Source organism: Bos grunniens, chromosome 5 (assembly GCF_055505025.1).
Source record: "Bos grunniens cultivar Pamir isolate PY7600 chromosome 5, Bosgru_T2T1.0, whole genome shotgun sequence".
NCBI lineage: Eukaryota > Metazoa > Chordata > Mammalia > Artiodactyla > Bovidae > Bos > Bos grunniens.
Genome location: NC_141169.1, coordinates 43,639,014 through 43,666,548, shown reverse-complemented (window position 1 = coordinate 43,666,548; position 27,535 = coordinate 43,639,014). Strand labels below are relative to the sequence as shown.

Genomic DNA, 27,535 nt, shown 5'->3' with positions numbered 1-27,535 from the left:
TCTTCACAGCTGTTTTATGTGGCAGATAGAGTACCTTAATTATCCTTATTTTAAAGAGGAAGCAAGTATGACTTGAGCAACTACTAGTTGATACCACTTGGATTTAAACCAGGTTTCTCTGACACGAAAGCCCTGGCTCTTTATCACTTTTTCAAACCATCTCCCCCAAGGTCACATGGCTGAGAGATGATCCAGATCAGTCCTTTCTTGAGAGCCCATGACTCAAATGATAAATGAACTCTGCTCAGAGTTTGAAGAGACACACAATTCCGTGGCCTGTCTTCTCTTCCTTTGGAGGCCATTTCTGCACATGTAATTTCCGCCTGCACCCCATGCTCAGGGCCCCAGAAGATTGACTTCCTGCTACCTCCACTCCTACCTGTCTCTCCTTGCCCATAGGAAATGGCTAATACACGAAGGGTGAACCTCTGACACCCACCTCTGGCCTGATCTACAACTGGGCTTGTGTACAAGGACAGAGTATATCTCTGTGGATGTGGCACACAGGGGTGCCTGGATGAAGGTATGTGCAGGGGCTGAAATCCAGCCAATGTTCCAATATGGAGCCTCATGCATGCCCGATAGAACCATGTGCCTGGAAATGCCTTTTTTTTTTTTTAATGAACACAAAGAACCTGGAGTCCAGCAGCAGTTCAGTATCTTCTCAGGTTCTACTTATCCATCCTGGGCCCCCTTCCTTCAAGACTGTACACTTTGCTAAGTTACAGCAGAAGACTGAAATTAGATGCATTAATTCTGCTACTTGATTATTTAACTTTTATGGCACCATCCCCTCCCACCCACTGACTTCCCAGGTGGCTCAGATGGTTAAGAATCTGCCTGCAATTCAGGAGACCCAGGTTCGATCCCTGGGTCGGTTTCAATCCCTGGGTTGGGTTTGATCCCTGGGTCAGGAAGATCCCCTGGAGAAGGGAATGGCTACCCACTCCAGTACTGTTGCCTGGAGAATCCTATAGAGGAGCCTGGTGGGCTACAGTCCATAGGATCGCAAAGGGTCGGACACAACTGATCGACTAACACTTTACTTTCACTTTCCTCTCACCCCGTCATAACACACGCACAAAAGTGCCATCAATGGTGGGAAAATAAGGCATTTAGTGAGTCCACTAGAGAGATATTGTGGATGAAGGATGAGATTTATCTAGATCAGTTGTTCTGGAATTTAAAAGTACCTCCATGTAGTCACATGGAGGGTTTGTTAAAACAAAGATCGCTGGGCCGTACACTCAGAGATTCTGATTCAGTTGGTCTATGGTAGGGCCATAGTCACTGCATGCCTATCGAGTTCTGGATCTGGGCTCCATACTTTGAGTACCACTGAGCTAGATATTTCTTGACTCATACCATAGGCAAGCTTCTTATTCCACCAACTTTTTCCTTGTAAAGACACACACAAAAACACATACGCACAATCACATAATACTGTAATGGTAACAATAATAGCAATAGCTAATATTAATTGAACACTATTTTCCAGGAAATACTGTAGGCACGTAATACAGGTTGATTCCCTTAATTCATGTCCAGGATGAGAGAAAGAGAGTCTTGAAGCCAAGTACTGGCTCAGGTTCATAGTCCTCCAAACTGACATAAGAGGATGTGAGGAAAGAGAAGGAAAAGGACAAGGGTAGGGAAAAATCTGCTCTGAAAAGAGCCAATTTAGGACAGCTTGAAGGCAATGGCACCCCACTCCAGTATTCTTGCCTGGAAAATCCCATGGATGGAGGAGCCTGGTAGGCTGCAGTCCATGGGGTCGCTAGGAGTTGGACACGACTAAGCGACTTCTCTTTCACTTTCCACTTTCATGCACTGGAGAAGGAAATGGCAACCCACTCCAGTGTTCTTGCCTGGAGAATCCCAGGGACGGAGGAGCCTGGTGGGCTGCCATCTATGGGGTCGCACAGAGTCAGACATGACTGACGTGACTTAGCAGTAGCAGTTGCAGGAGCATCAGTGAGTGATGTAGGGCTTCAGATCATTTCTTTCTTGGCCTTTATCTTCATAAATAGGAGCTCTATGCAAGAGAATAAGGTGACTAGATGGGCAGGAGTGTATGTGTGTGTGTCTTCTCTCCTCTTTGCTCTGCTACTATTTAACCATGTGACCTTGGGTGAGTCCTTGTCTCTTTAAGCTGCTGCTGCTGCTGCTAAGTCACTTCAGTCATGTCCAACTCTGTGGGACCCCATAGATGGCAGCCCACCAGGCTCCCCCGTCCCTGGGATTCTCCAGGCAAGAACACTGGAGTGGGTTGCCATTTCCTTCTCCAATGCATGAGAGTGAAAAGTGAAAGTGAAGTCACTCAGTCATGTCCGACTCTCTGCAATCCCATAGACCATAGCCCAGCAGGCCCTTCTGTCCATAGAATTCTCCAGGAAAGAATATCAAATGGCTTGCCATTGCCTTCTCCAGGGGATCTTCCCAACCTGGGGATTGAACCCGGGTCTCCCGCATTACAGGCAGATGCTTTACCATCTGAACCACCAGGGAAGCCCAATAAATACTATGGTAGATTGTTTAATGACCACAGATTCATCTCACCCAATACGTATGCCCCTTTTCAAGGAGACTTTGCAGCTCTTTCCCATTAAGAAGTGATTTCTACCTATCCGCCTCCTCAGTCTGGCCTGGCTCAGGATTCCATTGACTGATTGAATGTGGCAGAAGTAATGTGTGGTCACAGAGCTTAGGCCTCAGTAGGCTTGTAGCTTCCACCTTTCCTCTCTTGCAAAGCTTTCCAAAACCATCCGGTAAAGAAGCTGGTATCTAATGGAGGTTGAGTGGCCAGGTAGAGAAGCAAGCACGCTGCTGCTGCTGCTGCTAAGTCACTTCAGTTGTGTCCGACTCTGTGCGACCCCATAGACGACAGCCTACCAGGCTCCCCCGTCCCTGGGATTCTCCAGGCAAGAACACTGGAATGGGTTGCCATTTCCTTCTCCAATGCGTGAAAGTAAAAAGTGAAAGTGAAGTCGCTCAGTTGTGTCCGACTCTTAGCGACCCCATGGACTGCAGCCCACCTGGCTCCTCCATCCATGGGATTTTCCAGACAAGAGTACTGGAGTGGGGTGCCATTGCCTTCTCCGAAGCATGCAGCTAGTTCAAAATGCTAGCCATGGAAGAGGCTACTGTGAAGCTTCCAAGTCATCTGAGTCCCCATGCTGAAGGCAACTGCAAGAGTGAGCCTGGGTGAAACCAGCAAAGGACGCCTCCACCCCACCCTCCAACTAACAAAACCATGATAAATAGTAAGCTCTCATTGTTTTAATCTACTAAATTTTGGGGTTGTTTGTTACACAGTGATGGAAAATAAATACAAGTACCCACCTCCCAGAATATATGGAAGTGCTTAGCATAGTTGCTGGCACACAAATTTTAGCTATTACTTGTTATCCCCTGGACTCTCTTCATTGCAGATAGTATAGCATCTCTTCATATTTCCTTCCTCATTACTCAAAGGAACTCTTGATGGAAGAAAAAACACAAAAACATCCCACTTTCTCATTTTAAGTTTTCTGTGACACCCTACTCTCCATTCCCAGTCCTGTGTTCTAACCCCAACTCGTCCTTTGCTTGTAGATCTAGAACATATGGTCACTTCATAAATGGGAGTTATAGTGATGTCATTGCCTTTCCAAGCAAAAAATCTCATATTTCAGTTCTTGTTCTTTCTTTGCTAGATCTCCTTCAGGTCAAGTGTGCTAACTGCTACCTGGTGGCTACATATGTATGGAAACAAGAGGAATGACAGATAATCTAAGCATGTCACTAATTAAAATAACAAGTAGGAACTAGTGTCTGTTTCTGGATGAAGACTGCTTTAAAAATGTGAGATGTTCATCAATATACATCCAACTTCCACACATGTGAAAATTATTACAGAGCTCTTATACTGTCTCCAGTACTCTTGCCTGGAAAATCCCATGGACGGAGGAGCCTGGTGGGCTGCAGTCCATGGAGTCGCTAAGAGTCGGACACAAGCTACTTCACTTTCACTTTCTTATACTGTCTAAGTCATTTATTCATTAGGGGGCAGCAGAGGATGAGATGGTTAGTTAACATTACCAACTCAGGATGGACATGAGTCTGAGCAAGCTCCAGCAGATAGTGAAGGGCAGGAAAGTCTGGTGTGCTACAGTCCATGGGGTCACAAAGAGTCACTTAGCGACTGAATAACAACAACAGAGTACTGATCCTGTGCTCAATGATTTTGACTACATCATGCTCTCTATGTGCCTCTGTAACACCATCTTTGGTTTCATACTCCCCCCAAAGTCTGGCAGATAGTAGATGCTCAATGAATTAGTATGGAATCCATGATTGGACTGAAGCAATAATAATCCCCAAGTTTCTTTAAAATACTAATCTTGGGTGAAAGTTGAAATTATGTCCAACTTTCCATCCTGTCCCATCTCAGCTGTTCCATGTCCATCCCTCCCTCCCTCCTCCCCACCTGTTATTGGGTTAATTCCTGTACTCTGTGAAGCTCAAATCAGATATTCTGTCCACCAGAAGACATTACTTAAAACCTCCACAAGGTCAAGAACCTCTCTTTTGTATTCCACCCAAACCCAAGTAATCTCCATCCCCCTCAGCACCTCAGCAGATGGTGAGTTTCTTCAGGGCAACAACCTGTCATTCACCTTTGAGTCCCAGTAAATACAGCAACCACAGCTATTACTTCTTAAGCGCTTACTAAGGATCAGGTACTGTGTTAAGCATTTTATAGGCCTTGTCTCTCCCAGTCCTCACAACAGCCCTAAGAGGTAGAGGTTCATTTTAATAGATGAGGAAACTGAAGCTGGTCACTAGCTAGCAAGAGGAATTCAGGCCTTTGACTTCAAAGCCTGAGTTCTTAACCATTGTGTTTTGATACTAGTTAAGTTCTCAAGAAATATTATTATTTGTTGAATACATGAACATTTTCCAAAGTCACTGGACTGTCATTTTTTTTTTTTTTTGGTGGATGAGGGTGGGGAGTTGAAGAGTGATTAAGAGATAAAACAGGAGAAATTACAAAGGAAAAAAATATGTATGTGTATATAATTAGTCCCTGAATAAAATTGTCTCTCTCTCTCTCTCTATGTGTATATATATATATATATATATATATATATATATATATATATATAATAGAAACATATTGAACAAGATTCACACAAACTTCAGACACTTGATGCTTCATCTGGGAGCTCATATAAACCTTAGCATGAATCTCCTCTTAGAAAAAATTAAAACTCAAAAGACAAAAAAACCCAACAGAGTATTTATCACAATCCAAGGCTGCAAACCCAGCTCTGGGCTGGACCACATGAGGTCTGTAACACAGGACTGGGCTGCTCCTCGAACTCTAGAGCTGGCTGTCCTTGATCCATCCCGGTAGAGCCCAGCCACATCTAAGAGCTTCCTATATGTTTGTTCACAATGGTAAAACTTGGGCAAAAATGAGGCAATATTCTTTTTTGCTAAAATACAGCCTTATAGTGTTCAGGCAGATATGTTTCTATTGATTATAGTTTTTATTTGGCATGCTTTTTATTTGATGCAGTTTTGTGGTTTTTTTTGGTACTGATCTTTCTGTCTCTCTCTCTGTCTCTCTCTATATATATACATATATGCTTGCTGTTGTTGTTGTCTAGCCACTAAGTTGTGTCTAACTCGTTTGTAACCCCATGAACTTAGCTCTCTAAGCTCCTCTGTCCATGAAATTCTCCAGGCAGGAATACCGGATTAGGTTGCCCTTCCCTTCATCAGGGGTTCTTCCTGACCCAGGGATCTAACCTGCGTCTCCTGTACTGCAGGCAGATTCTTTACCATTTGAGCCACCTGGGAAGCCTATAAGTTCTGAGTAAGTTCAGTCGCACAGTCACGTCTGACTCTTTGTGACCCCATGGGCTGCAGCACGCCAGGCTTCCCTGTCCATCACCAACTCCCGGAGCTTACTCAAACTCATGTCCATAGCGTCGGCGATGCCATTCAACCATATCATCCTCTGTTGTCCCCTTCTCCTCCTGCCTTCAATCTTTCCCAGAATCAGGGTCTTTTCCAATGAGCCAGTTCTTCACATCAGGAGGCCAAAGTATTGGAGTTTCAGTTTCAGCATCAGTCCTTCCAATGAATATTCAGGACTGATTTTCTTTAGGATTGACTGGTTTGATCTCCTTGCAGTCCAAGGGACTCTCAAGAGTCTTCTCCAACACCATAGTTCAAAAGCATCAGTTCTTTGACACTCGGCTTTCTTTATAGTCCAACTCTCACATCCATACATGGCTACTGGAAAAAGCCTATATATATACTGATAAAAATTAGTACATATATACTGATATCAATACACACACACACACACACACACACACACACACACACGCAGAGCCTCTTGATGAGGGTGAAAGGGGAGAGTGAAAAGCTGGCTTAAAACTCAACATTAAAAAAACTAACATCATGGCATCTGGTCCCATCATTTCATGACATATAGAAAGGGAAAAAAGTGGAAGCAGTGACAGATTTTATTTTCTTGGGCTCCAAAATCACTGTGGACAGTGACTGCAGCCATGAAATTGAAAGACACCGTACCTTGGAATGAAAGCTATGACAAAACTAGACGGTGTATTAAAAAGCAAAGACATCACTTTACTGACAAAGATTCGTATGGTCAAAGCTATGGTTTTTCCAGTAGTCATGTATGGATGTGAGAGTTAGACCATAAAGAAAGGTAACCACTGAAGAATTGATGTTTTCGAACTGTCGTGCTGAAGAAGATTCTAGAGGGTCCCTTGAACTGCAAAGAGATCAAACCAGTCAATCCTAAAGGAAATCAACCCTGATTCTTCATTGGAATGACTGATGCTGAAGCTGAAGCTCCAATACTTTGGCCACCTGATGTGAAGAGCTGACTCATTGGATGCTAGGAAAGATTGAAGGCAAAAGAAGAAGTGGGTGTCAGATGAAGAGATGGTTAGATAGCATCACGGACTCAGTGGACATGAGTTTGAATAAACTCTGGGAGATGGAGAAGGACAGGGAAGCCTGGAGTGCCACAGTCCATGGGGTCTCAGAAGAGTCAGACATGACTTAGGGACTGAACAACAGCAACCTATACACAAAATACACACATCAGTACAAAAAAAAGTAAATATAAATATTTAAGCTCAGCTATAAGAATCCTCTTATAAACTGGTGTTAGAATGCAGTTTTAGTCAAGGTACATTCAGCCAGAATGAGAAGGTGCTCCACCAAGAAGTGTTCAATTTCACAAGCAAGTGGTGAAACTCTCCCTGACATCAGTGGTTGAAAGGGCTCAGGGCTTGGAGATTTAGGGAGACCACAGGGCCAGTTCATGATGACATCATTAAGTAACAGCTCTCCTGCTCCTTTTTCCTGTCTTTCCTTCCCACTTTCCAAGCCCAGATATATCTGAAACCATGAAGATCAAGCTTGGAGAGGTGGGTATATAGCTGGTGAGATGTGAGAGAATTTGAACACATTCCATTTTCCCCTATTTCAAGACCAAGCTTGGTGGGGTGATGGAAGGGAGAAGCTAACATTTCAATTGAATTTAGAGTTTGGGTTATTTCTTGAAATGGTATTTTTGCTAATAGGCTGATAGTGAATATTGAGCTTTAAATTGATTAAAGAGTGTCCAGGAAAGTCATGAGGCCTTCTGAACTCTTCAGAGACAAGGCAAGAAATAGGTTGGAGGGCAGATTTATAGCACTGGCTCTATTTGTTTTGCAATCAATAATGAGGTATGGGTTCACTAGCCAGGAGTCATGTGCAATTTTAATTTCTGCACAATGCAAAAGAAAACAGAGCACTAAAATGGTTAAGTCACATGCATAGAGTTGAGCTTTTACTTCCTTTAAATTACTTGGGTTGCTTTTGTGTGTGTGGATGTACTCAGTCACGTCTGACTCTTTGCAATGCCACAGACTATTGGCAGCCAGCCTCCTCTGTCTATGGAATTTTCCAGCCAAGAATACTGGAATGGGTTGCCATTTCCTCCTGCAGAGAATCCTCCCAACCCAGGGATTGAACCAGCGGTCTCTACATCTCTTGCATTGGCAGGTGGATTCTTTACTGTTGCACTCCCTGGGAAGCCCTCAGATTGCTTATTATGAAACAGCTAAATACTGCCAAATGAAACCTTAGCTTTTAAAATGTGCTTTAATTACAGCTATTGTCTAAAATGATGGCCTAAAACCCTGAATGGAAAGCAAAACCAAAGGCGTGAACACCTGAAACAGAAACGCTATGTGAACAGATTCTACAGCCGTGTCCTGGCTGCTTCTCAGCCTTTTCCCTGTCTTGTGGACGCCGATGTAGAATTTTATATGACTCAGCTTATCCTTGTCCATCTTTACAAATCTGTTATAATGATTCCTGAATCTTGCATTGCTTTGTGACTCTCTCCCCTCCCTTATAAGCATAAATGATTGTGACCTATATGCAGGGGGACCTGCAAATTACTGACTGTAATTTTTACTTCCTGATTTTAATTCTTGTAAGACTATGAACCCTGACTTCAGTTCAGAAATGTGGCCAGTCTACAGGAGTTATAATTATCTTCAGCTTATAAAGGTGTAGCCATTTAAATTCTACCTCCAAGATTTTCTCATTATGCAAAATGCCTTCATGTACAATTAACAACAAAGACACAGAGTGCCTCATCACCCACTTAAGTAGCATTATTTCCAGCAAAGCCAGTCTTTTCAAGCAATGGGCTTTCTGAGGCCTTCCCAAGACACACTCCATGCACTCCTTTCTCCTCACTTACCTCTTCCGTGGTGCTGGAGAAGGGTGGAGTAGTCCAGGGAACCCAAGATGTCATTCCAGCCATCCATAGACTGAGGTGCTGACTCTGGCTGCTGTTCTGGCTGTAGTTTTCCGGGGTACTTCTGGTGAAGGCCTCGGTGGTATTTCTAATAAGGTGTCCCAGGCTATATGGAAGTGCATTAAAAGTAGTGGGGGTCTGGGGAGGAGCTGTGTTTCTAATGCTCCTTACTGAGACTTCAGTTCCCGGGCCAGCTGAGGTAAAGAAAGGACAGGTGCTAAAATTACCCTCATGTTCTATACAGTCTTCATATAAAAACAGTTTTTCTTAGAAAAAGACCGCTTTAACAATAGGCATGTAGATAAATTTCAGTTACAGGAAAAATAGAAGATAGTTTGAGTGTGACCATACTCATTTGCCCTGTCTGTGTCACCTATCTTTTATCCATCTATCCAATTTACAAGGTGCAGGGAGAATTATGGAAACTGTGCTATCAGGGATAAGCACAAAAAGAGGCTCAAGATGGAAAAGGTCTTTTTATAATTTAGCAAGATGTAAATATCAGCTGTTCTCTTAAATGTTAATAAAATAACCATGACCATTAAGCATCTTTTCCTTGAGATGTGGAGGATTGTTCAGGGTACCCTGTATATGCGGTTGCCAGATATAGCAAATAAAAATGTCATGCCCAGTTAAATTACTATTTCACATAAATGACCAAAGACTCAGTATATTTAATATATCCCCAATATACAACATTACAAAGATTATATTATATTGTATGTTAGGAATATGCTTTTACTAAAAATTGTCATTTATCTGAAATTCAAATGTAACTGGGTATGGTATATTTTATCCAGCAACCCTACCTGTACATCTACTAAAGCTTTGATAAATGTTTGGACATTCTCCCTGATTTCTGTCTGCTTTTATCTTCCTGAATTCGGTGCCACTAACTATCACTGCCATTGTGCCTGGCATATCTAGAGATGTACTCATTCCTGGGATGTCTTCTATAGGACAGATCCAACTGTACTATTAGTAATATGCCTTTACAACAGACTACAAGGAGCAGTCTTAATTCTGCATTCTTAATTGATTTAGGTGCTAGAATGTCCTTTTACACAGATACTAATCTATTGTTGGGATGCAAAAAATTCTATACGTGGAGATTAGTATTTTGGCTATTTCGAGCTTTGGCCAATGTCAATCCCCTGAGTTGATTACTACCTAAGACAATTTTAGCTCTCATATCTTCAGAAAAAAAAAGATTCAATGGTGAGGTGAGGGCAGAGACAAGCTTCCATATACCTAGCGTGTAATTATGTGTCTTCACATGTCAACCTATGTTTACTCTTCTTCACTAAGCTGTTGGTAAGTTCTCTTCTTGAGAACTATTTTTTTTAGTCAGTTTATAGAATTAATTCAATGGATGAAACAAGACTTTCCCCAAGTTAGGTAAATGATCAAAGCACTCTTGAAATTTCTTTTGCAAATAACATAGCTTATCACCATTGCAAGTAGCTTTGGGATATCTTATGGAAAAAATTCTACTCTTCTGTAACTGTCTGTAATTAACCTTCTAAATGTATTTTTAAAACACTCTAAACCAAACAAGTTCATTTTCCAGTTTAGGACACCACCTTTTTCCAAAGAAAGAACCTACAGAATATTCAAGTCTGGTACCCCTTCATTTTGTGTCTATGTTTTAACTTGTGCTATTTAAAAAACAGGAAGGAAACTTTAGTCTTAACATTTAATTTCCAAATTTTGTGAATTTCAAAACAAACTTTGTTAGGCATCACAATCTCCTTTGGAGCTTGTTGGAATATTGAAGCCTTACTGCCCCACTCCCTACCCCCAAATTATGATCTAGTATATCTGGTGTGGGATCTAGCACCTGCATTTCTAATACATTTCTCAGGTGTAATATACATCTAAATATATAATTTTATCCACATGTACAATATGAGCCAAAGCTGAATTCTAATCATGTCTTATGTGGGAATTGAAGAATTATGAAGTAGATGAAAAGAAAGAAAAATCCATCATAGAAATATATAAGGTGATTAAAATAATTTTACCTTTCCATTGCCTGAACTCTTTGTTGAAATGGGTGTTATGAAATTATACTAAAATTAGTAGATCTCTGTGTGTTCTGGGTTCTACAATTCTTCTGATGTTCTTTTAAAGGTATATATATTTTACAGTTTATGAAAGAACAAGATGTGTTTTGACAAATGCAAGGAAAAGTTCCTACACAATGGAACAATATGTTGAAGCTATTTTTAAAAAGCTTTATTGTACCATTGCTATTACATTGTTTCCACATTATACACAATTCCTCTTAGAACACAATTCAAAATAAGGCGGACCATCCTAGGTCCAATCTAAGAAGTTTAGTACTTAATGTAGAAAAAACAAAGCTTAGCACTTAGAGCTCACCTATAAAATGATTTGCAATGACTGTGTCATATCAAGACCATATTTCAAATACATTTCTTTAAAAAGCAATATGCATTTTAGTTTATTAATTCATCTATGATTGCCTTAGAGATAATCAATAATAGAAATGGAATTTTTGTATAATGATAGTGGAGACAATACACAATTTGTTAGTTTCCCTCTTTTAAATGATTAAAAAACTGTTCAAGCATATTGAAAGCAAAAACTTGAATAAAACTCATTTTGGAGATATAAAATTTAAACTATATTGATACTTTCTATTCTGTAGGAAGATGCCAAATGTAATATGCCCTTTAAAAGTGGGAAAGCAATCTGGAAAAGAGATAAATGAAACAGAAGATACCTTAGAAAAATGATGATTTGTATATATATATATTTATACATAAATATTTAAATTAATATAAAAGATCTATTAAATCAGATTTGACTAGAATAAAGTGAAAGATCTGGGCATTATAATATTCTGAATAATTATTAGAAATGTTAAAATGAATAATTAAAATTTCAGAGAATGTAGTCAATGAAATAAAGAATACATTTAAAAATACACATGCCTAAAATTTGAAAAAGTGAGTTAGAAAGTGAAAAATTTTTGAAAAGAGTACCAAAGATGGAGAATTTACAAACAATAGGAGGCATAACAACCAAGAAGGCATAATCAGGGGTTAATTTTTTTTAAGAAACTTAAAAAAGATGCAAGATTAGGAAAAAGTAAAATTAATAAATGGAAATTGATACCAAGACATAGGATAGTAAAACATCAATGCATAGCATAGTAAAAAAATTTAGATTAAAAAATGAAAGTTTAGCCAATCAAAGAAATGCTTTTCAATAGCCAATTACTACTCAACTACTGTACTATGGTTTGTTATATGACGATGAGCCTGGTTTATCCTAATGTCCCACGTTTTCTTTTGGAAAAATGCACACACAAACATTGGAAAAGGATGAAATGGTGGTGTAGAAGGATGGAGGGAGAAGAATGGTTTATTAGTTCATGGCTACGAGGCTTTGGGGGAGACATGCTCAGCCAGAGCCTCAACAAGGTTAGGGCAAAAGCAGGTGGAAAGTGGGTGAATAACTTGGTGTGCCCAGGGCTGGCTCATCTGTTAGGCACAACACAAACATTGCCTAGGGCTCATGATTTTTAGGGTTCATGAAATGATTTAATTTCTTTGAAAATAATTTTTAACAAAGAACATTCAGATCAGATCAGATCAGTCGCTCAGTTGTGTCTGACTCTTTGCGACCCCATGAATCGCAGCACACCAGGCCTCCCTGTCCATCACCAACTCCCTGAGTTCACTCAGACTCACGTCCATCAAGTCAGTGCTTTGACTCCATCCCTTCATTCTTTCTGGAGTTATTTCTCCACTGATCTCCAGTAGCATATTGGGCACCTACTGACCTCGGGAGTTTCTCTTTCAGTATCCTATCATTTTGCCTTTTCATACTGTTCATGGGGTTCTCAAGGCAAGAGAAGTGGTTTGCCATTCCCTTCTCCAGTGGACCACATTCTGTCAGATCTCTCCACCATGACCCGCCCGTCTTGGGTTGCCCCACGGGCATGGCTTAGTTTCATTTAGTTAGACAAGGCTGTGGTCCTAGTGTGATTAGATTGACTAGTTTTCTGTGAGTATGGTTTCAGTGTGTTTGCCCTCTAATGCCCTCTTGCAACACCTACCATCTTACTTGGGTTTCTCTTACCTTGGGCGTGGGTTATCTCTTCACGTTCAGGGTCAAATAAAATGTTAAATTTTTTTCACACATTGTGAATAAATGAGAATGCTAGGACCAAGATAATCTATTAATTTATTTTATTTTTTTTCCAAGTGGAGGAAGGAACCCACAAAGATATGTGCACAGGGCCCATGAAAGTCATATGCAGCCTTGGGTGTGCCCTGATAAGTTTAATGATGTGTCACAGGCTGAAAATCGTTGAGCAACTCCGGATGCTATGTTAGATGTTTTTCAGTGATCATAGAAAGCATATATTAATACTCAATGACCAGACGATTTTCAATGATCATGTAAATAAATGGTTAATTGCAAAGTCCATGTTGTTATAATGATGCAAGGAGGAAACTCTAAAATGTCTGTGACAGCCAATTTGGTCAGAGTCTGTGTATACAAAGACACTTTCTGTTTTGGTTTGTTCATTTCCCATCAAGCTGTCTGTATTTACAAGCACTACTACCAATCACCAGAGGAAATAGCTGCTAAAACTCAGTGCCCCAAGAGCATATATGATTGCTTACCTATTACAATGCTTATGGATTTTATTCCCTCACCCATATGACTACAATTAAACAATTACTTTAACTAGCAGGTATATCAAGCCAGCCAACAGTATGATTTACTTCAGCAGTGAGATCTCGTAGTAATTTTACTAACTCAGCCATATCAGGGACACTTGAAAATATGTCTGGAAAAATTTGCTTATCCTCAGACAAAAAAATGAAATCTGAATGAATGAATCTGTAGCAGATCCGCAATAAATGTTGAATGGTTGGCTGACATATACAATGTTACTCTTCATACAATATGAAACATCTTAGTGAAAGTAACAATTTTAGACAGTTATCCTGGGTGTTTATACTTGTAAGGAGACTTGGAGTTCCTTGGAATAGGTATCCAAACCATAGACAGAATTTTGTACTCTTCATTTGGAAGTCCTAGAACTATTTGAGTATGGTCTACAGTCAATAGATTTGTGCTGGTGTTGTGGAACCCCTTTTCAAGTTTAGAATGTTTTTATTTTCCTGTCTTAAGGATTATTTGCTTAGATATGCTTGCAAATATGTAATATCCTTTGAGAAGATTTCTCTGTTTCTCATGTAAAAGAGGGGGCCCAATGAATGGGTTATTTTCCATATTGTGTAGGTCCATAAAATGTCAATAATTCGGTCCCCATAACCTGTGTTGTCTGTTTGTGGGGATAAGACTTTTCCTGTTGGAATAGATAGTACTGTAACTGTTAATGGCTTGGTGGGTTTAAAAATTCTGCTTGATTTGGGAAGAAGAGAAAACCAATAATCAGGACTTCAATAGTGGTATAAAAATAGTCCTTAGCTTTCCTTAATTGTTCCCTATTATTCTGATGTGCATACTCAGTCACTCAGTTGTGTCCAACTCTTTGTGACCCCATCCCTGGGACTTTCCAGGCAAGAGTACTGGAGTGGGTTACCATTTCCTCCTCCAGGAGATCTTCCCAACCCAGGGATCAAATGCTTGTCTCCTGGATTCTCTACCACAGAAGAGCCACCTGGGAATCACTGTAATTCTGATATTTAACACCTTTTAGAAGTTGAAACACATTTAGCCGCACTTGTTGACCATGGGAACCAAGATTACCTTTAAAGGAGATAAAGATTTCTAAGTTATGATTCCTGCTCTGAAGAGGTTTATAGCATAATAGTTGAGTCTTTCTAACTTTTTTTCTTTTGCATCTCCTGTATATACAAACAACTTAGTCATGGAGAAAAAAAATGTTTAACTGAATTTTAAGTGAACTTTCCTAGAAATGTACAAGTACCCCTCCCCCAAAGTGTAGGCTGATATAATTTTCCCTTTAGCTTAAAAGATTTTTCCTAGCAGGAAGCCCTTAGGAGTGCCATGTTTCAAGAGTTTGTAAATTAGAAATTTGGACCTCAGAATGCATTTTTACTCTTAAAGCAATAATAATCTTAAAAAAATCAAATGTGTCATTATATAAAATTGCTATATGCTTGGGAATAGAATAAAATTTGGTTTTTCCTTATTGCCTTATTGATGACTGCCTTGTGTGAATTTATGGAGACTGAGAAACAATACACAAAATATTTCTAAAAGCTATACTCAATACAGTGACTCCAAAGATGTGGCTATCTGGAGGAAATATTTGAATCTGTCAATCACTTGTTTTATTGACACATTGCTAAAGGTAAGATGGTTTCCAGATAGCTGGATATCTGGCAACTGACTGACAAAAGAATATATAGGGAAAAGGAAATTTTGTCATTTCAGCCAGATATATTGGCATTTTGGAAGCAATGCTTTTTATTACTCCCTACTCAGAATAATAGCTATAAGGCTCTAATTTTAAAAATTGATCTTAAAAGTTTTTTTAAAAATAAGAGTCTGTCTACCATATACATTATGTTTTTTGTTGGGGGAGGGGATCCAAAATGAATTTGTGTAGTATATTCTTTAAGGGTAAACTTAAAATTCAGAGGGAATGGTAAAAAATCTAAATCCATCTTTTATTTAACTTGGTAATCTACTATGATCCTGGTTCTACATAACCTATATATTCTTTTTAATTGAATTCCCACGAATTATGTCCCATTAAACGCTATTCTGGGCTTCCCCTGTGGCTCAGCTGGTAAAGAAGCTGCCTGCAATGTGGGAGACCTGGCTTCAATCCCTGGGTTGGGAAGATCCCCTGGAGAAGGGAAAGGCTACCCACTCCAGTATTCTGGCCTGGAGAATTCCATGGACTCTATAGTCCATGGGGTCGCAAAGAGTGACAGGACTGTGCAACTTTCACTCACAAACTCTATTCTATTTGTTTCATTAAATGGTTGTTTTAAGGGGTTTTACAGAAATATAAATTATATGAAAATTTGAAAAGATAGGTTAATTTTACATTCCTCTCCTAATAAAAATCATTGCAGTAGCACTGATTATTTGAGGAAATCTGACCCTAGTACAGGTTCTTCTATTAAAAACCTTCTTATTAACTTTTGAATCAAATTTCGACCCACTTTGGAAACCTATTTGATTCATCCTATTATAGAGGGGCTTGAGTAAAGGAGAGGAAGAAGAAAAAAGACATCTTAGTGAAAATGAAGCACAGTTAAACTATGACAAAATTCAGTGGACATTCAAAGAAATGTTTAAAAAATTTAAGAAGTATCGAGTTAAAAAAAACTATCATTTAATGTGACACACTGGCAAGAATATATATTGGAGGAAGGGATATTTTTTTTCTACTCACACTCATTATAACTATTTCCTTATTTGCCTTCCCATTATCCTAAGGAGCAAGACATATTTACTGATTCTCAGGTTTGGCTGCATATTGGAAGTATTTAAAAATATAATTCCTGAGTTAGTTGACCTACAGGATGAAGCCAGAATATTAATACTATTTCACGTTTATTGTATTCTGATGTAAAGCCTGGGTGTAAATCACTAGTGTAGGGTACTTCAGTTACTAGCACAAGTTATGGCACCTAGTAGTAGTAGAGAAATATTACTTAAATATTTGAATGGTATTATGAATGTTTCTTCTATGAAACAAATATGAAATATATAGCCCAGGTTTTGACCTTCACAAGTATGCTTTTACTGATGAGCCTAATAAAAACAATATATCCTCTACATGAACAACATGCATTGTGTCCGACTCTTTGTGACCCCATGGACGGTAGCCTACCAGGCTCCATGATCCATGGGATTTTCCAGGCAAGAATATTGGAGTGGGCTGCCATTTCCTTCTCCAGGGGATCTTCCCAACCCAGGGATCAAACCCGGGTCTCCTGCGTTGCAGACAGACGCTTTACCGTCTGAGCCACTAGGGAAGCCCACTTAAAAGTATAGTATTTATTAACTCTTAAGAAAAGGCATTTGGAGTTCATTCATTACAAACATCTACATGAAATTTAACATTTCACAATGAACTCTCTAGAAAATCAGTGAGTGTTCATGCTATGGGTCAACCAATATCATTCTGTGCAGTTAGAGAAGGAAAAAGTCTGTTGGCAAAAGTATATGTTGCACCTATGTATATTCAAATATAAGATACTTTTTTGTATTGGAATTGTTCAAATTTTAACTCTGCTTTTTCTAGAGGTCCATTTTCTCGCCCCAACACACATTATCAGGCATTTTGGATATGGCATGTTCAGTGGTTACCTGCAAGTAGTCTATTATATCTACTTTACTTTTGAAATGTATATCATTAGACATGTTTTGTGTGAAGGTTAAAAGAAATAGTTTTTCCATGAATTATCTTCTATCTTGAATAATCCATATCTATTGAATTCATATGTGCTTTTTAAAAGTTCTAATGAAAGAACATTTTTCTAAGGTTTGATTGGGAGTTGGGGAGGAATCTCCCTGCTTGGGTATAACCATACACCATACAACCAAAATATTTACAATGTTTCTGTGTTGTTTAGGATAGGCCTAGGTAGATGAACTACAGGAAAGGAACAGTTTGGATGGTGCTATGTGATGTATTCTCCCTGATAAAGTTGAATTTCATAATTAAATTTTATATTTTTTTATCTTATTCTCATATCAGAAGTCTTTATTAGAACAGAGATTCTTCTTGTACTATAGAAGAGCCCATTTAATTGGCACCTACTTAAAGTAAATGCTGCTGCTAAGTCACTTCAGTCGTGTCCGACTCTGTGCGACCCCATAGACAGCAGCCCACTAGGCTCCCCCATCCCTGGGATTCTCAAGGCAAGAACACTGGAGTGGGTTGCCATTTCCTTCTCCAACGCATGAAAGTGAAAAGTGAAAGTGAAGTCACTCAGTTGTGTCCGACTCTTAGAGTGACGTAAAATTGTTCAAAGATCAGTGTGGTGAAAAAACTCATATAAGTCTCAAAAATAAAGACCTAATAAAAAGAGTTAAATGTACAGTGGATGCTGATCCTGAAATGAGGCTATGAATTAAAATTATTTGGGGAAATTTTTAAAAAGCATCCAGTATCATGCCCAAATATAGATTTCTTGGAATCAAATCTTGGAAACAACAGTAAAGGAAGAAATGATGGCAATAATTCATTTTACTCCTCTCTACCAGGTGATTCTGAATGTAGCCAATTGGGCAAGAATCCTACAGATGAGCATGTGGAAACTACTATAAAATGGAACATATATTGGACAAGGAATCAAGAAACAGGTTCTCAACAAAGTCATACTGTATAGCACATGGAACTCTGCTCAGTGTTATGTGGCAGTCTGGATAGAGGGGAGTTTGGGGGAGAATGGATACATGTGTATCTATGGCTGAGTCCCTTCATTGTTCAGCTGAAACTATCATGATGCTGTTTGCTAATCCGCTATAGTCTAATACAAAAGAAAGGTAAAACAAACAAACAAACAAACCAAAACCCTGGGTTCTAATCTATACCTCTGCTATTTAATTATTTGGGACAATTCACTTTACCTTGCAACTTTTAATCTTAAGGAAGGGCTTCATTTCTAGAAAATTCTCCAGTTATTTATAGCTAGTATGTAGCAATTCTTTTATCCTCCATGACTTCCTAAAGCAAACCTCTAATAAAGGAGTAAATAAGCAATAAGATGATTAAGTAAAATAGAAAATTAAGCTGTATCGACAAATAAATATTCCTAGTCTAGGACTGAACTGTATGTTGTACCAGAAATTTATGCATGTGTATACAAGTTTTTATATGTTCATCATCTAGGTTATATTCATCAATGATCAACAAATTAGAAGATTCTATAGCTGCACATTGGTTCTTAACATTTCAAAGATACTACCTCCAAAAAAATCTACCTCTAACATTAGTACAAGAGATTTACAAAAGCATAACTTATTATCTTCCCAGTCTTATAAAGCACCATTTTGATGTTCTAATAGCTCCTCATAATCCGAGAACAGAAGTGTCTACATCAGCAAAATTATTAATTTCCTTATCATTGCCTTTAGTCATTACCTGTGTATGGTATAGACATTTACATTCCCACATCTACTAGTATTTAGCCAAAGTGCTTAATGTTTGACACAAAAGAGAAGCTCAAGAAATATTTGTTGAATTAATAAAAGAAGCAAGGAAAAAAAAGGAAGGAAGCATGAGAGATAGACAGAAAAAGGAAAGTTGGGCTTATTTTAACGAAGATAATGAAGTTTTCCAAGTTGGTGTGTACCACACAATCCATTTCCATTAGCTTATGAATCTTCCACTGGAATTTTGTTGGAGCATGTGGACTTCCCTTAAATGCAAAACAGCAAGATATTTAACAGAACTTTCAGAATCAATTCTGAAAGGAAGAACTCACCTTTTTTAGAGCAGAGGCTTTCATTGACTGGTTTTCCCTCCTCGTTGACATCTATTTTCATCCAGCTATGGAGGTACTTTCTGCCCTTCTTGACCACTACCCTGACGCCTTGTTTCTTGAGAAAGAGAGAGGCATTTTCCACCTCAAGGAACCCTTCCTTCTCATAGCAAGTCCATCGAGGAGCCTGGGAGCAGGGGGCAAAGATGGCGGCTCGGCCAGGGCCACCAGAGGAATTGGAGATGCCCAGGCATAGAGCAGATTTAACATGAAGGAGCTTTCCATCCTCAGTCCACATCCACTGCTGGTTCTGGTTTGTCCTATTGCACAAGTCCATGACCACTCTCCCATTTTTGAAAAGACATTGTTGTTTCTGGACATGGACAATCTGAAACCCCTCTGGAAGATGAGAAGCTCATCAAGTGCTATGCAACAAACCATAAAACCCACCAGAAAGCAAAGCAACCCACCCACAAATCAGCCTGGTCAAAATACAAGGTTTACTTATCTTTTGCAATTGCTATCATTTAAAGTGAATAGTTCCAGAGTCAACACATGTGATTTAAAAATCCCAAAACAAACAATGCAAAAATGTCACACTTAGCTTCTTTTCTTTTCCTTTCACATGGTTTAGGGAAGAAAATATGCCCCCACTGAAATAATGAAAGGAAGCTTGGAAAAGAAACTAAACCATCCAAAGAATACGGTGAGATATTTTAGCCCAAATATGTAAATGCTAAAGTTATATAAAATCCAATTCCCATTTTAACCATTTCATTCCTTCCACCTCACCTCCATTCTCCACTCTAAAGAAACACTCCATTTTCCAATTCTTAAGTTACCACTGCAATAAGTGTTTGTATACAAATGGATGAGTTTGAATACAGTTTTTGAAAATTAGGTATATTTATCCCAAAATAAAACAAAATTTTCCATTCTTCTAAGCACATTCTCCTAGCTAATAGTAAGTAATTAAAGTATTGATTATCACAAATTAAATTTTTATAATACTATAAAGAAGTATTTTTCTATTTTGTGACAGTATCTGCAGTCTTCCTTCAAATGCTAATAAGAGAAAACTGAATACCCAGTTGTTAAACATCAGATTAAAAAGTGAAATATTCAGGCTCAAAAACCATCTTCAAGGTGCTTTTACTTAATTTTCTCAGCCATTCTATTAAAATATTCAGACGTTCCAAATAACAACTTCCAAATAAAACCCACCACAGTTCCTCAACTCCCTTTAATTATATTTCTTATGTTTTCTTTATTTAACACAGAGGAAACCAAACTATAACTTGACAGAGAAAAAGCAGAAAGATGCCACAGACAGTTGCGTAATAATATGTTTTCCCCACCTTGGGGTTGCTTTAGTCTCTACTATTCAGATGCCATTTCAGGAGCTGCCTGAGGCATTTGGAGGACACCAGAAGAGGCCATTTATTTTCTTTTAGGGAGAAATCTCAACAGTGTGGGCATCACAGGCTCCTTTTATTCCCCCTCCTCATCGTCTCTGGCTAAACTGCCATGGAGACCTGGCTCCATTTCCGCTTTGTTTCACACACTTTTCTAAGGACAGAGACTCCTTTGCTGGCTATTTGAAGAAATGCCTCAGGAAACTTGAGGCAGACCCACTCACCTGAGTTCACGAAGATGAAGCAGGTAAGAATCGCCATGTAAAATTCAGCCTCCATTTTCCACTTAACGACTGTTCATGCTTTGCTTGGGGGAAAAAAAAATTCTCCCAGATAAGAGAAGCAAAGACTAGGAAGGAAATGTGCCTTCATGGTGGGGGGAAAAGTCAGTGACGAGCACTTCCTCCTATTGAATTGTTTGGGGGAAGTTTTACACCAGTTGTCCTTTTGTCTGTTTCCTTAGAAAGAAGGGATTATGATTACTTCTCTTTTTTTTTAATGTCGAAAAAAATTCCAGCCCCCAGGAGCAGAATAAAATGTGTAAGTTTTCGTCTACCATCCCTTTGCCACACGACTAAGCTCAAGAAGGAAGAAAAGAATTGTAATTTTAGGTAATTCAGTGTTCCTACAGCATTACATCTCTTCAGGTGATGTGATTCTGCCGAACAAACACCAACCATGTAATTTATGAGGGTCTGTGACAAGGGATATGAAGACATAAACATGTACTGTGTGTATAATGATAGCTGGAAGTCTATCGAGGAAAACCACATAATGATGGCAGTTCTAGATCATTATCACTCAAGTGATGACAATACTACGTTTTGAAATCGCCATCTCTACTGGGGAGAGGCAGACTAAAATTATACCCATTACACTGTTGACTGCAGGCTTTCCCTAAAAGATAATGGTCTCTTTCCAAATAAGAAAAAAAAGCATATGCCTTACTCAACATGTAGTATTAAGAGTAGTTTATTGGCAGTAGGAAACAAAATCAACATAGCTGCATTAAAAATTCATATGTGAGCAGAACATCTAGTGTTTGCTGAGTGTAGATTGTTTTTTAAAACTTTGTCTCTTGAGGATTAAATCGTTTCAGAGATTTAAGGATATCCATGGCAGCATCCTTTTAAAGAACCACTGGAAATGGGACAGGTTACATCAATTTCAAAGGCATCTGCCTTTTACTGGGAGAGAGATTTTAGGTAGACATTGTATTCAAAAATTCTTTCTTAGTAAAAGAGAGACAAGTATTTAAAATTCTTAATACATCATAGTTGCTACAAATTTGTTTTTCCCTTTGAAAGTAAAATGACTCACAATGTAGAAATACAGTGGATAGAATTCTGGAGCAGAAACCACCTCTATGTTCAATAGTAGAGAGTAAATACATATATATCCAATGACAATCATTGTGCTCTGTAATTGTTTGATAGGAGGTACTGATAAATACACATTTAATAGGTAATATTTCAAGACACATTTCCATATAAAATAGTTACTGCTTTTGATTTTTTTTCAAAAACACAGACTTATTTGTTAAAAATCCATCATCAATCACTTGCAACTTTAGCGGCAAGATTCTGGTAACTGAGAAGGAATTAGCACTTAAAACAGGAATAGTTTAACAACTGACAGTCCATTCACAAGACAGATTTTGCAAACATTAAAGCATCTAAACACACAATAATAATTTCTTCAGCAGCTCTTCAAGGTATCATCTGATGACATATATTTCATACATATATTCTGTGTGGCAGATAGTCAATACAGACAAAACAAATTCCTCCTTAGCAGTGTGAGAAATCGACCATACCTCCATCAGCAGAGGACCTTCAAAATAATTTAAGGGATGCTTACAAGTGCATTCATATACACAAGAGGCTGGAGGACTTGAATATGTTGCCATCTTCCACAATCCATGCCCCGACTTGGCTTCATGGCTTCTCTTCCCTTCCACTGCGGGAAGCTCCTTCCAGAAGCCTTGAGTGGGTAATCAGCTAATCACCCCTAGAGATCAAAGGTCTGGTAAGTCTTCAGAGAATCACTGGACAGTTTCTGCTGAAAGTCTGCTCTCGTACAGGCACAGAGCGTGATGCACAAATTCATACTGCTGGCTGGTTTGGACCATTCCACCCCTGCAAGGAAGAGATAATATAACTTATTGCTAACATCCCAGCATCTCAAGTAACACAGAGACCACACTCAAGTGAAAGTGCTGTGCCAAAGACACACAGAACAGTTGGCATGGTAATCCTTTTGTTGTCCCTCTTTCCTATGTCCAGATGACCTGATAGATGATTTTAATATGCTAATATATATGAAGGGATTAACACAGTGTCTGCTACACAGTAGGCATTTGATTAATTTAACCAACATCATTACTGGGGAGGCAGTACAGCCTTGTGGTTAAGTACTTGGACTTTGGAACCAGACTGTCTGAGTTCAAATCCCTCCAATGCCTAGTCTTAGCGAGGGCAAATTGATCTTGGGCAAGTTCCTTAAAATGCTTTTGTCTCAGTTTCATCTGCTATTAAAGTAGGAGAATAACGGGATTATTCTCACAGGATTATTGCTAGGGTTAAATAAATTCACTTCTATTTGGAGTGTTAGTATTACTTCTAGGGTGCCTTATCATTCTTCATATGTTATACGGATTTATGCACTTGGATTTGATTGATGTAGGTTTACTGAACAAAACTGAACTGTAAAATGTTGCTCTTTCTACAAGTTAAAAGAACTACCTTGCAATGGTTTATTTGAGTATGTTATGTCCGTCTAGTCAAGGCTATGGTTTTTCCAGTGGTCATGTATGGATGTGAGAGTTGGACTGTGATGAAAGCTGAGCACCAAAGAATTGATGCTTTTGAACTGTGGTGTTGGAGAAGACTCTTGAGAGCCCCTTGGACTGCAAGGAGATCCAACCAGTCCATTCTGAAGGAGATCAGTCCTGGGTGTTCTTTGGAAGGAACGATGCTAAAGCGTGGGAGAGGGAGAGAGTGGGAAGATTTGGGAGAGTGACATTGAAACATGTAGAATATCATGTAAGAAACGAGTTGCCAGTCCAGGTTCGATGCGCGATACTGGATGCTTGGGGCTGGTGCACTGGGACGACCCAGAGGGATGGTGTGGGGAGGGAGGAGGGAGGAGGGTTCAGGATGGGGAACACATGTATGCCTGTGGCGGATTCATTTTGATATTTGGCAAAACTAATACAATTATGTAAAGTTTAAAAATAAAATAAAATTAAAAAAAAAAAAAAAAGAAACTCCAGTACTTTGGCCACCTTGTGCAAAGAGTTGACTCACTGGAAAAGACTCTGATGCTGGGAGGGATTGGGGGCAGGAGGAGAAGGGGACGACAGAGGCTGAGATGGCTGGATGACATCACTGACTCGATGGACATGAGTTTGGGTAAACTTCGGGAGTTGGTGATGGACAGGGAGGCCTGGTGTGCTGCAATTCATGGGGTTGCAAAGAGTTGGACACGACTGAGCAACTGAACTGAACTGAACTGAACTAATGGGGAAACAGCTTTTGGGTGTGGTGTGCTGGGTATTTAAACACAATAGCAGGAGATCCTTAAATGAGTTGGAAAAAGAGAATTGGTTCTTGCTTTTCCCCTCTTCACTATCATCACTAGTTATTCCATGTACCATATGTTTAAGATTAGTGAAGGTCTAATCTTCACTAATTAGAAGGTCCCTAACTTCATGAGAAGTAATAACACTGCTCCTTATACATTTATACATAAAGGAGGTATATTGAATTTTTTTTATAATGGTTCCTTTACCTAGCAAAGCTACTATAGTTGTATAAATGTTATTTTTCCTGTTCACTGAGTAACTGCATCCCTATTAGTAACTATGTGAAGTCTTATAAAGTCTACATAACTCTGTAACCAATACTACAACCAATTTTAAACTTATTAATTCTTCCCAGTGGCTGTTGTTACCATTCAAAATAATTGTGTTTAGGACTTTCAGCACTTCAACTTTAAAAATGAGGTATATTGCCTCACTATAATGTGACTTCTAGTTAATGGTAATAACTAAAATTGGGCTTATATCTAGGTTTACTTGCCCACTTCTATAAATATAAGCTTACAAGGTATTAAAAGCAGTAAGATTTCACTCTCTTAAACAATAGTGTTAAGTTAGAAACACTTCATCCTTCAGAACTAACACTAAACAGGTCAATCAGTTCAGTTCAGTTCAGTCGCTCAGTCATGTTTGACTCTTTGTGACCCCGTGAACTGTAGCACCTCAGGCCTCCCTGTCCATCACCAACTCCTGGAGTCCACCCAAAGCTATGTCCATTGAGTTGGTGGTGCCATCCAACCATCTTATCCTCTGTCATCCCCTTCTCCTCCTGCCCTCAATCTTTCACAGCATCAGGGTCTTTTCCAGTGAATCAGCTCTTTGCATCAGGTGGCCGAAGTATTGGAGTTTCAGCTTCAACATCAGTCCTTCCAATGAATATTCAGGACTGAGCTCCTTTAGGATAGACTGGTTGGATCTCCTTGCAGTCCAAGGGACTCTTAAGAGTCTTCTCCAACACCATAGTTCAAAAGCATCAATTCTTCGGCACTCAGCTTTCTTTATAGTCCAACTCTCACATCCATACACAACCACTGGAAAAACCATAGCCTTGACTAGACGGACTTTTGTTGGCAAAGTAATGTCTTTGCTTTTCAATATGCTGTCTAGGTTGGTCATAACTTTTCTTCCAAGAAGTAAGTGTCTTTTTATTTCATGGCTGCAATCACCATCTGCAGTGATTTTGGAACCCAGAAAAATAAAGTCAGCCACTGTTTCCAATGTTTCCCCATCTATTTGCCATGAAGCGATGGGACCGGATGCCATGATCTTAGTTTTCTGAATGTTGAGTTTTAAGCCAACTTTTTCACTCTCTTCTTTCACTTTCATCAAGAGGCTCTTTAGTTCTTCTTCACTTTCTGCCATAGGGTGGTGTCATCTGCATATCTGAGGTTATTGATATTTCTCCCAGCAATCTTGATTCCTGCTTGTGCTTCCTCCAGCCCAGCGTTTCTCATGATGTACTCTGCATATAAGTTAAATAAGCAGGGTGACAATATACAGCCTTGACGTACTCCTTTTCCTATTTGGAACCAGTCTGTTGTTCCATGTCCAGTTCTAACTGTTGCTTCCTGTTCTGCACACAGGTTTCTCAAGAGGCAGGTCAGGTGGTCTGGTATTCCCATCTCCTTCAGAATTTTCCACAGTTTATTACAATCCACACAGTTAAAGGCTTTGGCATAGTCAATAAAGCAGAAATAGATTTTTCTGGAACTCTCTCGCTTTATCAATGGGATGCCCAAATGATGTACTTGGTAATAGAGAGGTAAATACATGATTTTTTTGGCAACTGCAACTCATTGGCAGAAATATATCATCATTGCTTTTCTATAGAACTGCACATTTTGTTGTACTAAAGGCAGCTCTCTGGTCAAAGTGTTCCTTGATCCTAAGTCGACAACAGGAGTGGCCAGCTGAGGTGATGACTTTTCTCAGCTGGACGATGACATCTGGGCACACCCCAAAACAGCAGGTGTCCGGAAGATGCTGGTTTTGACTGTGAGGCTTGGGAGAGCCAGCCACAGGAAATATTGAGGCCGCTCTAGGGAGTTGAGAGGTACCTCCCTTCCTTTGGCATCTGCACAGCTCATTAGGCTCCCTCCTTAAGCTGCAGACAGTCTATAGAGCCTTACAAGTGCTCAGTCTCCTGGACTCTGGTCTGTGAATTTCCTCTCACCATTTACCTCACTTTGAGACAAGATTTTCCCCTTCTTATATGTTCCGGTGAACATTGGTATCTACATGTCCGACTGTTGAATGAATGAAGGTGAAGACTAGGTTTAATCACCATCTTACCCCAGAAAAGTCAGCAGTGTAATTTTAATGCTTGGAGTATACTTACTATCACATTCTGTTAACTAAGTCAAATGTTGTTTCTGCCAGTGAAGGTGGACAAGATGTGGAAGCAAATTCATTACCTGCAAACTAACAAAACTCTTGTGGATATCAAGGCTTAAGGGAGGTGTATGAAAAGTGAGGTTACTTCTCACTTGTTTTGAAAAATAAAAGGGAAAGATTCTGCATCTGAGGGATCCTCAGAGGGCATGCATTCCAACTGCCAACAAAATGTCGCCTTTCCAGGAGGGAGAGGTCTACATGGTAGATGGTCAGCTAGTTTCTGCCAGGGAGTAGTTAGCCTTTGCCAAAGTTGGCAGGAAAACTTTTGAAGACATCAGAATGAATCTGCTCCTCTTTAACTTTCACCCGCCCCACTGGTCAAACTGAAATAACCCTAAAAGCCTTAAGGTTCCTCTTAAGAGTCACACAATAGCTCTCTAAGTGTTGGAAAACAACCATCAAAGTCCTGTAATCTTTTCTTCTCTAGACTAAACATCCTGTGGTCACTCAATATTTCTATGCAGCCTGGTTTCCCTGTCACTCCCCAGTCTAGCCTCCCCTTTCCATAGGCTGTTTTATCAAGTATGACCTTCTTAGAGTGTTGTGTCTACTCTAGATGAGATCAAGTCAGTGGGAATATTTCCTTCTCTAGCTGCATGTTATAAGCCAAAGAGTCTGCTTCTGCAGGTGCACTGGGTAGAAAGATCCTGCAGTGCCTACCGAGTGCCTGGTGCTCGGCAAGTATTTTAGGATATTGAGTTAAGGTTTGGGTTAAAGAAAAAGCCCACAGGATGATTTTTGAATGTGGAAATCACAGCTCTCTTTCATTCTGTACATATTTTTTTCAAACTTAGTGCAGAACTTTGTTTATTCCTATTCAACTTGTTGGTTTCAGCACAAAGTTCTTATTTACTGA

The 27,535-nt window shown here is 39.3% G+C and overlaps 2 protein-coding genes across 6 annotated transcripts in view; both read right to left on the bottom strand.

The window, feature by feature from the left end:
- The window catches only part of PTPRB (protein tyrosine phosphatase receptor type B), a 129,968-nt gene extending 108,920 nt beyond the window's left edge, over window positions 1-21,048 (bottom strand). For 2 of the 3 annotated variants that reach the window (XM_086399958.1, XM_086399959.1), the window contains exons 1-3: window positions 20,909-21,045; window positions 19,273-19,668; window positions 8,789-9,039 (exon numbers count right to left, since the gene is read on the bottom strand). In XM_086399958.1, the coding sequence (XP_086256084.1) occupies window positions 8,789-9,039; window positions 19,273-19,668; window positions 20,909-20,963 (702 nt within the window). In that variant the 5' untranslated portion in view covers window positions 20,964-21,045. Of the gene's footprint in view, window positions 1-8,788; window positions 9,040-19,272; window positions 19,669-20,908 lie in introns of all 3 variants that reach the window. The other variant, XM_086399962.1, reaches the window with a different exon arrangement.
- A 592-nt stretch (window positions 21,049-21,640) lies between these two features.
- PTPRR (protein tyrosine phosphatase receptor type R) overlaps window positions 21,641-27,535 on the bottom strand; it is a 275,773-nt gene continuing 269,878 nt past the window's right edge. For all 3 annotated transcript variants that reach the window (XM_086399964.1, XM_086399965.1, XM_086399966.1), the window contains one exon: window positions 21,641-22,822. In XM_086399964.1, the coding sequence (XP_086256090.1) occupies window positions 22,729-22,822 (94 nt within the window). In that variant the 3' untranslated portion in view covers window positions 21,641-22,728. The remainder of the gene's footprint in view (window positions 22,823-27,535) is intronic.